General features: G+C 37.5%; 1 protein-coding gene across 4 annotated transcripts; it reads left to right on the top strand.

Moving 5' to 3' along the window:
• Window positions 1-140: 140 nt before the first annotated feature.
• Window positions 141-15,678, top strand: ccpg1 (cell cycle progression 1). Of its 4 annotated transcripts, none has more exons than XM_052096682.1 (11): window positions 141-258; window positions 1,450-1,520; window positions 2,277-2,358; window positions 2,635-2,723; window positions 2,875-3,082; window positions 7,976-8,142; window positions 8,921-9,056; window positions 10,079-10,119; window positions 12,443-12,568; window positions 12,756-14,095; window positions 14,711-15,678. In XM_052096682.1, exons 2-11 carry the CDS (start codon window positions 1,461-1,463, stop codon window positions 14,901-14,903), a joined length of 2,442 nt encoding a protein of 813 aa, XP_051952642.1. In that variant the 5' UTR covers window positions 141-258; window positions 1,450-1,460; the 3' UTR covers window positions 14,904-15,678. The 4 variants fall into 4 exon arrangements, with proteins under 4 accessions (XP_051952642.1, XP_051952645.1, XP_051952643.1 ...); XM_052096685.1 differs by having other exon boundaries at window positions 14,618-14,853; XM_052096683.1 differs by having other exon boundaries at window positions 155-258; window positions 1,461-1,520.
• Window positions 15,679-15,752: the final 74 nt, after the last annotated feature.

Here is a 15,752-nt window from a genome sequence, read left to right on the forward strand (position 1 = left end):
CAGGACTCGTAAGCCTCGTGGCTTGGCCGCTATTGGAATTAAGGGAATTGTAGTTTATACATTTGGAGTCCCTCATCAAATCAATAGGAGATTGCGTTTGTTTAAAACTACAACTCCCACACACCTGCCTCTCCGCTGCCGCCGTCTTGTTATCGTTCAAGTATGATGTTGATGTTTTGATTCAGTTGGGTGAGGTGTGTCTGTGGATTTGCTCAGATAACATTTCTCTATTTGCTTTCTGTAGCTGCAGTTTACCTGGTAAGAACAACTGATCATGCACTTAAAACAGTATAAAGTTATTTATCTATAGCAAAAGCGAAGTATTGCAGTGACTCATATTTTGGTGCGCGCGTGAGAACCAGTACAATGACATGCAGTTTTCTCAGCTTATCGGTAAACTACTGCTGTTCAGTTCGTTTAGTGAATCCAATGTTGAGTTTTGGATGCATATATAGCTTAAAGTTAATGTTAGACGGGAGTCTTCGTAATATAAACCATCTGGCTGGGTTTTGATTTCCTGAATTCTTCTAAAAATAAGATGAATTCTTACTAAAGAATAGTTTTCTGTATCATGCACCAGCCAACATATACATTAACCCATATATCATAATGTATATGCTTTTTCAATTGATGAATATGGTTAGGCTGTTCAAGGTTTAGTGATTTTGGGTGAATGATGTTAAAAGTGTCTAATGGTTTCTCTGTGCGTCTACTTTTTTAGGGGGTTCACATTTGTAAGTGCTTCCTGACTAAGAAATAAGTGAAACAAGCTTTTTGTGTGTGTGTGTGTGTGTGTGTGTGTGTGTGTGTGTGTGTGTGTGTGTGTGTGTGTGTGTGTGTGTGTGCGCGCGCAAGGAACAGACTTAAAATAATAATTATTTAATGAACGAGTTGTATGGACTATTTTTATGTTTTTTTGGGGCTTTTAGAAGATTGACTGATGTGGTCACTATGAACTGCAATTGAATGAAAAAAGGCGAGTGTACATTCTTTGAAATTGCTCCTTATACTTTATGCTCCTTGGAGAAAACAACAACATACAGGGTTGGAATAAAATTAAAATGAGTAAGAAATTACACAAGAAAGTCTTTAGAGAAGATAAACCAGAATGTATCAGATTTCAGTGTTTCTGTCAGACCTATAATGAAAAGCTTCTTTATTTTTGCCTGCAATAGTCATCTGTAAGCTTGTTTATAAAGATGGTAATCTCTGTTCGTATGTTCTACATAATAATTTACCAGTGACAGAGTCGACCTGACATTTCCATCCCATAATAAGTGTTCAGGAGGAGGTCGATACAGAGAATCAACATGAATGTGAACTGGGGCCTTAAATAGTGCAGTGTGCTGTTTGCACATTCAAATGTGTTTTCTTATTTCCTTTTGAATAAAACAGTCCATGCTTCTGTTGTGTTAGTATAAAGATGTTGTGTTTATTTTTGTTGTCTAGCTGGTTGAAAGATGTCTGAAAGCTCCAGCGACACTGAATCTTCCTGTGGATGGATGGTCATTAGTAATGAGGTGATTATTATTTTATTACTTGTAATGATATCCAGGTTACACGAGTAATTTACCTTGAATCCTAGTTAAAATACTTTTCGTTTGGACATTATGCATTCACAATCCTATGCTGTAATTGTCTTTGCAATATTTCAAATTATATGTTAGTTAATGCAGCTATGTGTTTGTTCATGTTATATTATTTGTTGCTGTTTTGCACCTGAATTTACTTTCAGAAGTCAATAAAGTACAGCTTTTACTTATGAAGACGTTCAAGAAATGCCCTGCTCACGTATCATGCCAGAAATAAATAAATATTGAGAAATGACATTTTACTTTAGGACCATTACGATTTGTTGCGTTGTGACATTTGGGTGATTTTACGAAACCTGTAAAAAATGTATTTACTCAAATCAAAAGGAAAATGAAAATTTTGCATATAGAAAATTAAGTTTGTATTTGGAGCTTAATTAAAAGTTTAGAAAAATGAAAAGATTTAGAAAATGAATCAGAATGATTTTGCTATTTTTATTTTACGAAAAATATTGTACAAAAACAAAATTTTTACTTTAATACAATCATGGGAATGGTAAAAGTAAAACATCAAAAAGCTTTACGATAGTCAGAATTGGGGGTAAAATGTTCTCAAGTGTCCTGAAAATAATGCCATAAAAATTGTTATTTTAGTATGTGTTTTTCTGAATGTAATTCAGCTGCTAAAGATGGTTGTAAAAATATGCTTCAATTTCTTTTTTTTTCAATTTCTTTATTATTAAGGGTTCAGATATTGAGACACTAGCCCTTGATAACGTGGGAGACTGTGAGGAAGGAGAGGTTAGCCGTGCAGACATACCAACTGGTGAGGATGTCACAAAGATCTGTCATTTAAAACAAAGATTTGCAAACTCAACTATGTCTTTTGTTTCAGTGGGTGGGAGGAATGTCATGCATTTAATGTTGCACTAATTTGGTTACAGCAAACTTTAGAATGCAGTATTGTTGGTGATAAACTATATGCATCAACATACAAAAGCTATAGTTCATGAATGAATGTTGTTTACAGAATTCCTTTTACAGACGTGTGTAAAATCAGAACCGGTTGGATAAGTTTTAAATATTTGAACCTGTTTTACAGCTGAACGCGATGAGGAAAGTCTGGTTGAGACTTCTCTGGATCTCACCTTGAGAGAGGAGGTGACTTCAGAGGTCGGACCCACCAGAAAGGTATGAAATACTATCATAATATATATATATATATATATATATATATATATATATATATATATATATATATATTTGATCTGTTATTGTTTCTCAGAGAGACATTACCTGAGGAATTCTGAAGTAATCATACACTTTTTTTTTTTTCTTGCAGACAAGAGATGATGTTTGTGTGGAAGAGCATGCCATTTTTTGCTCCTTCAGTGAGAACTCTGACATCATCACCCTGGCGGACTCTCGGGAAGAGGAGATTGACACACGGGAGGAGCCTGTTGCTAAGGAGACAGAGGAAACAGGAAGCGAAGAGCTCTATCTTGGAACCTCATCGAGCAGCCAGTATACCTTTATTGAGGCTGAGACAAGTGAGTGGAAAACTTGCATATGTTACTGGATCAGGGCTTGAAACAAAAATGCCACTGACCATTGCAAAAATGTCCAAGTTATTTTATAATTTACAGCCATACTTGTTCAGTTCAAAGATTTGCAATGAAATGGAAGGCACAATATGTTGGCTTGTAGGGTTAGAAAAAAACATTTCCAAGAAACATATATTGCCCTTATATATTATATAAAAAAAAAAATAATAATATATATATATATATATATATATATATATATATATATATATATATATATATATACACTCACCTAAAGGATTATTAGGAACACCTGTTCAATTTCTCATTAATGCAATTATCTAATCAACCAACCACATGGCAGTTGCTTCAATGCATTTAGGGGTGTGGTCCTGGTCAAGACAATCTCCTGAACTCCAAACTGAATGTCAGAATGGGAAAGAAAGGTGATTTAAGCAATTTTGAGCATGGCATGGTTGTTGGTGCCAGACGGGCCGGTCTGAGTATTTCACAATCTGCTCAGTTACTGGGATTTTCACGCACAACCATTTCTAGGGTTTACAAAGAATGGTGTGAAAAGGAAAAACATCCAGTATGCGGCAGTCCTGTGGGCTGAAAATGCCTTGTTGATGCTAGAGGTCAGAGGAGAATGGGCCGACTGATTCAAGCTGATAAAAGAGCAACTTTGCCTGAAATAACCACTCGATACAACCGAGGTATGCAGCAAAGCATTTGTGAAGCCACAACATGCACAACCTTGAGGCGGATGGGCTACAACAGCAGAAGACCCCACCGGTACCACTCATCTCCACTACAAATAGGAAAAAGAGGCTACAATTTGCAAGAGCTCACCAAAATTGGACAGTTGAAGACTGGAAAAATGTTGCCTGGTCTGATGAGTCTCGATTTCTGTTGAGACATTCAGATGGTAGAGTCAGAATTTGGCGTAAACAGAATGAGAACATGGATCCATCATGCCTTGTTACCACTGTGCAGGCTTGTGGTGGTGGTGTAATGGTGTGGGGGATGTTTTCTTGGCACACTTTAGGCCCCTTAGTGCCAATTGGGCATCGTTTAAATGTCACGGCCTACCTGAGCATTGTTTATGACCATGTCCATCCCTTTATGGCCACCATGTACCCATCCTCTGATGGCTACTTCCAGCAGGATAATGCACCATGTCACAAAGTTCGAATCATTTCAAACTGGTTTCTTGAACATGACAATGAGTTCATTGTACTAAAATGGCCCCCACAGTCACCAGATCTCAACCTTCGTGCCCTGGATGTGCATCCCACAAATCTCCATCAACTGCAAGATGCTATCCTATCAATATGGGCCAACATTTCTAAAGAATGCTTTCAGCACCTTGTTGAATCAATGCCATGTAGAATTAAGGCAGTTCTGAAGGCGAAAGGGGGTCAAACACAGTGTTAGTATGGTGTTCCTAATAATCCTTTAGGTGAGTGTATATATACATACAACTAAACAAATATTGCCCTTATAAATACTGAAGTTTTATTTCTGACCCTGAAATGTAACCTCTCACATGTCACCCAGGCTGCACTCCATAAGTGGGCATCTATAAAAAGGTTAAATTCCCATTAGGTTGGAAAGTGTATTTGGAAATGTACTGAATTTCCTAGAAACATGGTTGGAATTCCCAGTGTGTATCCCAACCCTACTGTGTGCCTGTTGTTCCTATAATGTTGAAAGACACAAAATAATGTTCCTCTCTCTCCTGGAGTGGCACTGAATTGGTGTAAACGTGGATGGGGATTTTCCAGAACGCTGTGGGAATATGGCAGCCAGCTGCAGAGCTTCTCAGGTGCTCTGAAATGATGGTGTGAGCGTTTTTAACATGTGGCATGCTGATAAAGCTCTAAGGACTGTGGGTGTGTTTGTTTGTGACTGAGTATGTTAACTGATGTGGCAAAAATAGGTTGTGCCCCATTAATCTGACTAGCTGCATGAGCTGATTACATGTGTAAAGTGTGAGAAAAAGGCACTGCAATGTGTTCGTCAAATGTGTTGTAATTCCATGTCTTGACTAGATTGTGTGGTAATTAGTAGTGTTTATGGAGGCAGTCATCACTATTGTTGTTACTCATACTTGGGGTTTGATTTGAACAAACCCCTAACCCCAAAGTATATATTCAGTTTGATGTGAATGTTGAGCATCTGCGTGTAGTCGAACGCTAGCTTTTCAAAGTATACTTCATTCAACTGCACGCATATTCAGACTGCTGACTCATGCGAAATGTTTATTGAAGGCTTGATTCATTTCCCCCCTCTGTACGAAGTGTTTCTTGTTGCAGGACAACTTATAATGTTGATATGGTACCTGTTTGAGCATTACACCAAATACAAAGGAAGGAGGTATTCACAAAAGCATAAGACATGCACAGTTCTGCAGCTTTGAAAACATGAGCTCTTATCTAAGGGTGTTTTTGGAGGACAAGTCATGTGGTAGTTTAGTTGATTAGCTGGTTACCTCAGGGCCTGTTTTTCTGCATCTTGGCATGAGATATGTGTTCTGTATGCAGGTGTTTTTGCCGTGTGTTTGCAGAAATGCTTGTACAATCAAATGCAGAGCTACAGGAATCAGTGTTAAATAACACACTGCATTGACATTTGTCAGTACCTTACAAATTGTCAGGTTTTGCGATTTGGTTCCCACAAAGCTGGTAAAACCTGAAATAACCAACATTGTAGATACTTTGTTGGGTCCCCAAGATGCAGTCTTTATAACTGGACTACAGTACTGTGAAAAAGTATTTACCCCCTTCCTGATTTCTTCTATTTTTGTGTATGTTTCATACTAAATTGTTTTAGATCTTCAAACGAGATATAACATAAAACAAAGGCAACCTGAGTAAACACAAAATACAGTTTTTAAATATATATATTTTTTTATTGAAGAAAAACGTTATCCAACACCTATATCACCATGTGAAAAACTAACTGCCCCCTTAAACGTAATAGCTGATTGTGCCACCTTTAGCAGCAACAACTGCAACCAAACACTTCTTATAACTGGAGATCAGTCGTTCACAACTGTGAACTCTGGTGGAATTTTGGCCCACTCTTCTTTGTAGAACTGCTTAAGTTCAGCCACATTGGAGGGTTTTTGAGCATGAACTACTCGTTAAAGGTCCTGCCACAGCATTTCAATCAGGTTCAAGTCAGGACTTTGACTAAACCACTCCAAAACTTCAATTTTGCTTCATTTGAGCCATTCAGAGGTGGACTTACTCCTATGCTTTGGATTGTTGTCTTGCTGCACAATCCAGTTCTGCTTGAGCATCAACTCACAGACTGATGACCGGACGTTCCCCTTAAGGATTTTCTGGTAGAGAGCAGAATACATGTTTCCCTCATTTATTGCAAGTCGTCCTGGCCCTGAAGCAACAAAGCATCCCCACACCATCACCATGCTTGACAGTAGGTATGATGTACTTTTTGTGTAATTCTGTGTTTGATTTATGCCAGATGTAATGGGACACCTGTCTTCCAAACAGTTCCACTTTCGACTCATTGGTCCACAGAACATTCTCCTTAAAAGGTTTGTGGATCATCAAGGTGTGTTTTGGCAAAATTCAGACGAGCCTTAATGATGTTCTTTGATAGCAGTGGCTTTCAAAGTTCGCCCACTTCTGGGAAGGTTCACTACTGTGCGAGGTTTTTTAATGGCTCTCACTGTGGTGCTTTGGAGTCCCAGAGCCTTTAAAATAGCTTTGTAACCCTTCCCAGACTGATATACTTCAATCACATTTTTTTCTTCATTTCTGGAATTTATCTCGACCTTGGCATAGTGTGCTACTGGGTGAGACCTTTTAGCCAACTTCATGCTGCTGAAAAAGTTCTAGTAAGGTGTTGATTTGATTGATCAGGGCTGGCAGTAATCAGATCTGGGGTGTGTCTAGTACAGTTGTACCCCATTATGAATGCAGTTTTATAGATTTGGGGATTTAAGGGGGCAAACACTTTTTCCACACACGCCAGTAGTATTGGGTAACTTTTAAAAAATTGTGTGTTTACTCAGATTGCCTTTGTTTTATGTTAGATTTTGTTTGATTTTTGTTTTTGTTTTACACAAAAACAAGGTGCAAAACATTCATTGATGCTCAAGAAGACAACAAACTACTATATGCATACTATACTTTATGTAATTATCTGTAATGTAGATTGTGAAGAGCAGTATTAAACAAATCAAAAATCTTTTATCTCTTATATTTGTATAAATTATGGGTTAAGGTGTGTGAACATTTATGAGACAAAAGGGAATGCAAACATATCTTCTCAACTATATTTACTGTTATTAAACCTCCGATTAATGGGTTATCAGCTGTCTTCCTTTTCTTCTCCGTTCTATCTAAATCGAGCAATTCTTTGATTTGGCGACTATAAAACAGCCATTTGGCTCCTTTATGTTTCAGTTTAGGAGCCAATGGCTCCTTAATCATTTTTTTTCCCACACCAGTGTATTTTTATGGTATCAGCTATTTCATATAAATCCAACCCTAAATAAAATGTAAAAACAAACCAAACCAAACTGCTTAACATGATGGTCTCTTCCTGTCGTAGTGCATGGTTCTTGGAAAGAATAAGTTGCAGAGTGGACCAGGCTTTAAAAAGTAATTTAGTCGCAGATGCTTTTATCCAAAGTGACTTATAGGGAGCTTTCAGGTTTTAGCTCATGTCTTGCTCTTAATGGGTCTTGAACCAGCAACTTTTCGATAACTTTGAGCTTTAGAAACTATGCCACACCACCTAATAGTGATTCGAATTTTAAGAACAATGGGAAGTTGCCACCATGATATCAATTATTTACAGTATGTTCATGAATAATTTGTGTGGGTTTTGACATAAGTAAATTTGTTTTATTTATCCTCGCAGTTTTCCCAGTGGATCAGCCTGTGCAGAGAGACTCCAGTAACAGCAGCAGCGAGGAAGCGGAAGATGAGATGAAGAGCAGTCCTGTGGTGAGGAGACGCAGAGTGAGGAGGACCAGGACTAGTTCAGAGCCCGGAGAGCCTCATGAGCCACAGAGGAGACAGGGGGAGGTGTCGTATCATAGCAACAAACAACTCAAAATGCTTTATAATACATTAAATGCTAGAAATTTATATGGTACATTATTCAAAATCATGCTATAACAGCAGTAATCCTTTACAACAACATATGCCTTGTTTGACTGTAATGCTTTAGGATTGCAAATGTATGTTTTTATTAGTTCATTCTATAAATCTACAGGAGGAATAAAGTAGAAACTGAATATGTGAAAAAACAACATATACCAATGCTTCTCACCTACTGCCGTATTTTTGCTTGTTACTTCATTAAACATAAACAGAATATAGAAAATGACATATTGTTACTTATAGATGATCCTGATTAAAAGGAGCCCAAACACAACATTACATTGTGCATAGATCTTGAAATAGTCCTCACAGAGTGACGTTAGATGGCTAAAAACAATAGCCTTTGAGTGCAACTAATGTTTTTGTATTTTACATGTTGAGACTTTCCCTACATTATAGCTCTGTATGACGTTTTTACCTATTCCTATTATATCAAATGGGCACGATACAATTAATGCAAATATTGTGTGATTTATTTCTCATTCAGTATGGACACACTTCTTGTTCAGGTTACCGCCAAACCATAAATAGCAACAGTTAAGAGTTGGTCAGATTGTGAATTCCAGATTTCTAAAATTACCTGGTAGCTCCAGTTTAAAGAGTTAAAACTCATAAAGTGCAATTATAGGTTATCAGACACAATAAAATTCCATATCGGTGTATCCCCAATTTGATTTTATTGCACGTTTGACTTCATTAGGTCCTTGAAGAGATTCAGGCACATCTGGACCCCCACACTGCTCCACAGTACCAGGGCCAGATCAGTGGCACCCTGAACAAATGCATCCTTCTGGCACTGCTCATTGCCATCAGCATCGGCATCGGACACTTTTACGGTAAACAGTGTCATGTTCTCTCACTTTTTCATGTGCTCTTCCTATTAAAGGAATAGTTCACCCAAAAATTAAAATTCTCTCATCATGTACTCACCCTCATGCCATCCCAGATGTGTATGACTTTCTTTCTTCTGCAGAACACAAACAAAGATTTTCAGAAAAATATTTCAGCTCTGTAGGTCCATACAAGTGAATGGTGATCAGATCTTTGTAGCTCCAAAAATCACATAAAAGTAATCCATATGACTCCAGTGGTTAAATCCATGATTCAGAAGCGATATATTAGGTGAGGGTGAGAAAAATATAAAAATGTAAGTCCTTTTTTTTACTCTAAATCTCCACTTTCACTTTTACATCTGAACATGTGATGGCTGTTTAATTTCATTTTCACATCTGAAAGTGAAATTTAAAGTGGAGATTCTCACCCACACCTATCATATCACTTCTGAAGATATGGATTTAAACACTGGAGTCTTATGGATTACTTTTATGTTTATTTTATGTGCTTTTTGAAACTACAAAGGTCTGAGCAACATTCACTAAAAACTCTGTGTTCTGCTGAACAAAGAAACACATCTGGGATGGCATGAGGGTGAGTAAATGATAAGAGAATTTGCATATTTAGGTGAACTTTCCCTTTAATGGTTAAATAATTCAAATAGAACTGCTAGAATCAGTACCTTAAAGAAAAAGCACTGTGGCAGTACAATTGTATAGTTGTGTGTGTGTGTGTGTGTGTGTGTGTGTGTGTGTGTGTGTGTGTGTGTGTATGTGTATATATATATATATATATATATATATATAGGTAATACCATGTAGGGCTCCCACAGTCATGGAAAACCTGGAAATGTTAAAATTGTGATGTCCAGTCCTTGAAAAATAGTTGAAATCAATAAAATCTTTAGTCATGGAAATTGTCTGTAAATGCTTCCTAGTTATGCTCATCCCATTAACTAGAAAATGTTTTTGTTAGCAATGCTTGTTCCCAAACTATGTTACCAACTTGTTTGTGTATTTTTCAGGCACTGTACAGATACAAGAGAGGCAGAGGATTCCTAGTAAGGTCTGTCACAATGCACTCACAAACTCTAACTGACATGAGACTGAGGAAGACTGTGGCTTTACTACAGCTTTAAACCTGTTACTTGATTTAATTTGAGTAAAATTAGGCAAGAGACTTTGAAATAGATCCAGTTTTCTGATCACGAAACATCTACATTTCCTGGTTTTCCTCTGTATTTAATGCTGTCATTGGTGAAGTTTGTTTCAGCTTTCATTGTCTTTTATATGTTCTGGTGATTTATTAATTCCTCTCTAATTCATGTTAAGATGCTTTGAAGATTTGGTGGTCTTTTACTTTTAGTTCATATTTCCACCTAACCCTAACCTATTTCAAATAATTTGTGTCTTTTTGGTAAATCTCAGTTAAAATGTCTTACTTTTATAGGTTCCGCTCAATAAAAAAAAATATTATTTTTGGGATGTGAAGTACTGAAGTCTTACGGTTTATATTTCTTGACTATGTTTGTAAAGGAATAGTACATGCAAAAATTCTCTTTTTAGAAGATTATTTCAGCTCTGTAAGTCCTCACAATGCAAGTGAATGGGTACCAAAATTCTGAAGGTCTAAAAGCACAAAAAGACAGTATAAATGTAATCTGTACTACTACAGTGGTCAAATCCATATCTTCAGAAGAGATATGATAGGGGTGGGTGAAAAACAGGTGTAAATTCTCTTCATTGCCCAATAGGTAGTGATATCTACAAAGAATGCAAATCACGTTAAAGTGAAATTGGAGATTTATAGAAAAATAAAGGACTTAAATATTGATCTGTTTTTCACCCACACCTCTCATTTCAATTCTGAAGACATGGATTAAACAACTGGATTGCTTAACATGGATTACTTTTATGCTGCATTTATGTGCTTTTGGAGCTTCAAAAGTACCCCATTGCTTGCATTGTGAGGACCAACATTTATGTTCAGCAGAGGAAAGGATGTCATACACATCTGTGATCCCATGAGGGTGAGTAAATGATGAAAGAATTTTCATTTTGGGGTGAACTGTTCCTTTAATTGGGTTGGGAATCGAACCAAAAAACTATAAATATTTTTTTTTATAAATACAGGAACCAAATTATTTCAAGATGTTTCATTTCACTAAGGGATCTGGAATATCTTAATTTGTCTGGCGATTTACAAACATAATACAATGATGAAACAATGTAATACAAATATGAAACAAACACATTAGAGCTGCCTTTAACTTTACCATTGTCATGACGTTCAGTACGCCATCATACAAAAACACGTTCTCAGTTACACATGCGATTGTAGAAATGTGCTATTTGCAGTCAGCATTGACTACATTTTTTTTGTCTGTAAAAGTGTATAATTAGAGGATTATCGAGATAACGCGAGTAATATTCACCTAGCCATACGCTCTCAACATGGCAGCACTCATGATGAATCAGCACCATGTGTAGAATAAAGCAGCTTTTTCTCTAAGAGTGATTTGACTAATCTTAATCTTATGCGAGTTACCAAACAATAACCAAACTCCTTATGATTTCAATTTGTAATGCTAAATGTTTTTTCTATTTTCAGTTTGTAAATTCCCCCTTTTTCTGTAAGAGAAACAGCCCCAGACTCTGACAGTTCCACCTCTGTGCTTTACAGTACCCTTAGTGCAGTGTGGCTGGAATTCTTCCCCTGCCTTTTTCCACACAAATACTCTGCCATCAAATCCATGAAGGTTCAATTTGGACTCATCTGATAATGACACAGTTCTCCAAAAGCTGCTGTCTTTCTGTGCATGTTCTTTACCAGTTTTATCCTGGCTTTTTACTGTTTAAGCTAATGAATGGTTTACACAACATTTCTCTCCCCATGTACTCATTGATCCTGTTTCAAATGGTCTGCAAACTTAGTTGTATCTGGTAATTCTCATTGATTTGTGAGTCAATCCAAAATTATTATTTATTTTTTTTACTCACAATTGTCCTGTCCAATCTTCTGGTTGTCTTTCTGGGTCTGCCTGTGCACTTTCGCTGCTAATTTTTCCCAATAGTGTAGGTAAACTCTTGTTTTAGTGCAGCGATTGATTGACAGGTGGGAGGTGGTGCTTCGCTGTTTTCCGGGATGCTTTCAGGGCGGATTAGCATTTACACCTCAAATGCAATGTGGTCAAATTTTGTCTACCTCTGTTTGTGTTTTTTGTGATCTGATAGCAAAATGTTTTGCACCCGTTTACACATGTATTTAATGCTGACCACTTGTAACTGGAAACGCATCTTAATACCAGGTGTAAATGGGGTATCTGGTTAGTTTTCTTTGTAGTTTTTCATAGGCGTCCATTCTTACGCCCCTATCTCCATACCTTTAGGAAGTGGTTGAGAGTCTGAGGGAAGATCTAGAGGAAAAAGAGGACATGGTCCTGTCCCTCACAAGCATCATGGATGAAATAACTAAAGAAAACCAGCATCACCGATTTAAACAGGAAGAGCTACAGGTAACTCTAAATCAACTAATTGGTGCAACATCCAGTGAGTGCTGATACTGTAGGATTGCTGCAACAAAATTCACCAATTATTTCTGTATTGTCACCATTAGTATGTGTTAAGTAGTTCAAAATGTGTCTCCTACAAATTTGTGAGGAGGGTAGTGGTAAAAGTTTGATTTTCTGTTTGAAAACACAGGCTCAAAAACAAGATTTGTTTGACCAACTGTTGCAAGCTAAGAACAAGATGGAATCTCAGCAGAAGGACTTGACCACGGAAAACCAGCACCTTAAAATCACTCTTGAGCGAGAGGAGGAGTCCCTCTCGGCCTTGCGGGAGGAATTGAGGTACCTACGTGGACAGATCCGAGAGTTAGAGGAGAGAGGAGCTGGAACAGACTCGATCTTGTCCGAAAACCAACGTTTGAAGGGCCACTTGCAAGAAGAGAAGCTGAAAGTCCGTAGCTTCATCAGCCAGAGGGCAGCACTCATGGCTGAGGCTCAGGTCCTTCGGAAAGAGCTTGATAAAGAACAGAAGGTTACAGATAAGCTGAAAGAGGAACTTGAGGAAATGAGTCAGAAAGAGAAAGACATGAAAGGCAAGACGGATCCCGAGGGCAAAGAACTCCAGGCTCGACTACTGGAGCTAGAGAACAAACTTAGATTTGAGCAGCAACGCTCAGATCTTTGGGAGAGACTTTATGTAGAGTCAAAAAAGGGGAGAGAAAAAGGTGACCAGAAGGTAAAGACCAAGGTTCCGCAGGATGGGATGATGGGAAAGGTGAAGGAAACCCTTGATGCTGTCAAGAATTCCACCAAAGAGTTTGTGCACCATCACAAGGAGCAGATCGAGAAGGCCAAAGAAGTGGTTAAGGAAAATCTCAGGAAGTTATCGGACTCTTTTAAATCTACATTCAGGCACTTTAAAGACTCCGCCTCCAATGTTTTCAATAGGGGTAATGACAAGAGGTACCAAGAGAGGAAGGATGCAAAACCTGAACGTCAGACGTTTCAGAAAGATGGTTCTAAGGAACAGGGCAACAAACGTGCAGAAGATATCCATTGGCAGCCTAAAAAAACTTTACATCGACACCCTCGCAAATCAACCATCGACTCTTTTCACGACGATCCTAACACACGCAAACCCGGCACTCAGAAAGAGCAAAGTCAGAAAAGGCCACCCAGAGGGTGTTCTGATGTTTTTGATTGTGCTTATCAGGAGTCTATGAGTCTGTTCAATAAGGCGATGGACCCCATCCGCGCAGATGAGTTTAACAAACTCTTGCGAAGCTATCTGCAGAAAGAAGTTGGCCATTTCCACCACTGGAGGGAGCTAGAGAGCTTCATCAATAATTTCTTCCATAATGGTGTCTTCATCCATGACCAGATGCTGTTTACAGACTTTGTTAGTGGAGTTGAGGATTATCTTGAGAAAATGGACGAGTATCACAGTCTCGATAATGACGTATTTGAAGATCTGGATGACTACATCTACAGGCACATATTTGGAGATACGTACTTAAAACACTTTGGGACAAGGTAAGCCATTTGGTGTTGTTGGGTTAATCTTATGTTTTCATGATGTATTTGTTGGTAAAATCTGGAAATCTAGCTGGCAAAATTGTAATAAATCTCTAAAAGTCAACATGAAATGGTATTCGCAAACCCGTTATTCTTCTGTAATGTCACAAATTTACAAGCGAAACAGGACATCCTAAGGGAAAACAATGTAGAGCCTAAGCTGATTTTATACATAATGAATTGATTGGATAGAGAATTAACTGAGCCAACTTGTTGGGGGGGGGGGGCGGCTTGAAAAATATGGATTCGTGTCACCAAGAAGGACTGTTTTTTTAAGAGGCAGAGCAATTTATTTCATTTTGCTAAACATTATGAAGACAAACATTTTTATTTCTCTGGAATAATGACTTGTCCAAAATAAGACCTGGAACATGGTAAATATAAATATATAGCAAGTAAATGCGGTCAATTTTGTTTTCATGTTGACTTGAAGTTGCATGTTTGTAACCACATTCGTGTCTGTTACTTCCCTGTCTGTAGGTCTGAGAATCAGTAGAGTGCATGTTTACATGCATAAGAGAACAACGCATGAGGCTTTATGGCTAAAAAAAATTCCTGTTTGTACATTTGCAGTCGACCCTTTGAAGGGCCCGGGTCAAAGTGCAAGCCATGGTGTTATTGCCAGCAGCAACAGAGGAAACACCAGCAGCCATGCTCTTGGCCTCAAAGAGTCAAAAAATGGAGCCAATCAGGATGCAATCCCAACCGACAGTTTGCTGACATCAAAATAGAGCTGGGCCCTATGCCCTTTGATCCAAAATATTAGAGGAAACATTTCATTTGTTCTTAAAGTTGCTTCAAATTTTTAAAGATGGTTGAAGGATTTTTAGAGTTCACCTTTTCAGTGAAATTTGCACAGTGTAAATGTTCTAATGCTGGTTGAATTATTCCTCATCTATTTGCTCTCTTTCTGCACAATGGTGAAAGCAAAATCTTAGCCTCAAAACTGCATTTTTTTTTTTTTTTTAGCAGTTTATATTAAATTATAGATGAGAAGTTTGTCCAAAACACAACAAATATCAGTCAACAAGGTCATAAAAGAGGAAATGATAATATCTTCCAGTTCTGCGAGGACCAAATAACCATTTAAAATAAATTGTTAATGATTAATGTTTTGTCAGAAGTGTGTTAGAAGTTCAGTAGAATTAGGACGATAATGAAAACATTGCTCTTGGTTGTAAGGTTACATTTTGGGAGTGGTTTGGTTTGACTAGTCATAAATTGGCTGCTTTATGTCACCTCTGATTTGCGAATGTAGATCAGTGGGGAATATTTTTTTGTGTGTGTTCAACTGGCAATTGTTAGTGCAATAATTTTTTTCATTTACTTCTTTCCTGTGTGCTACTAGCCAAAGTAACATTCCTGTAAGAGCTTGTTTGTAAACAACTGCAAAACCATTTTTATCTGCTTTAATGTAATTTAACATGAATGCAATTCAATTCTTGCACTAGAATAAAAGTATTTTATTGCTTCATAAAATATTGCCCTCTTTTGGTAAATTGAGCTGAAATATTGAATCCTACACTGGAGAAGAATTTGACCTGAAATACAAGAAACAAATAATGAATTTAAACAAATAAAAGTATTTATGTGAACTTGCAAAACGTTGTACATA

This window comes from Xyrauchen texanus, chromosome 29 (genome assembly GCF_025860055.1).
Source record: "Xyrauchen texanus isolate HMW12.3.18 chromosome 29, RBS_HiC_50CHRs, whole genome shotgun sequence".
Lineage (NCBI taxonomy): Eukaryota > Metazoa > Chordata > Actinopteri > Cypriniformes > Catostomidae > Xyrauchen > Xyrauchen texanus.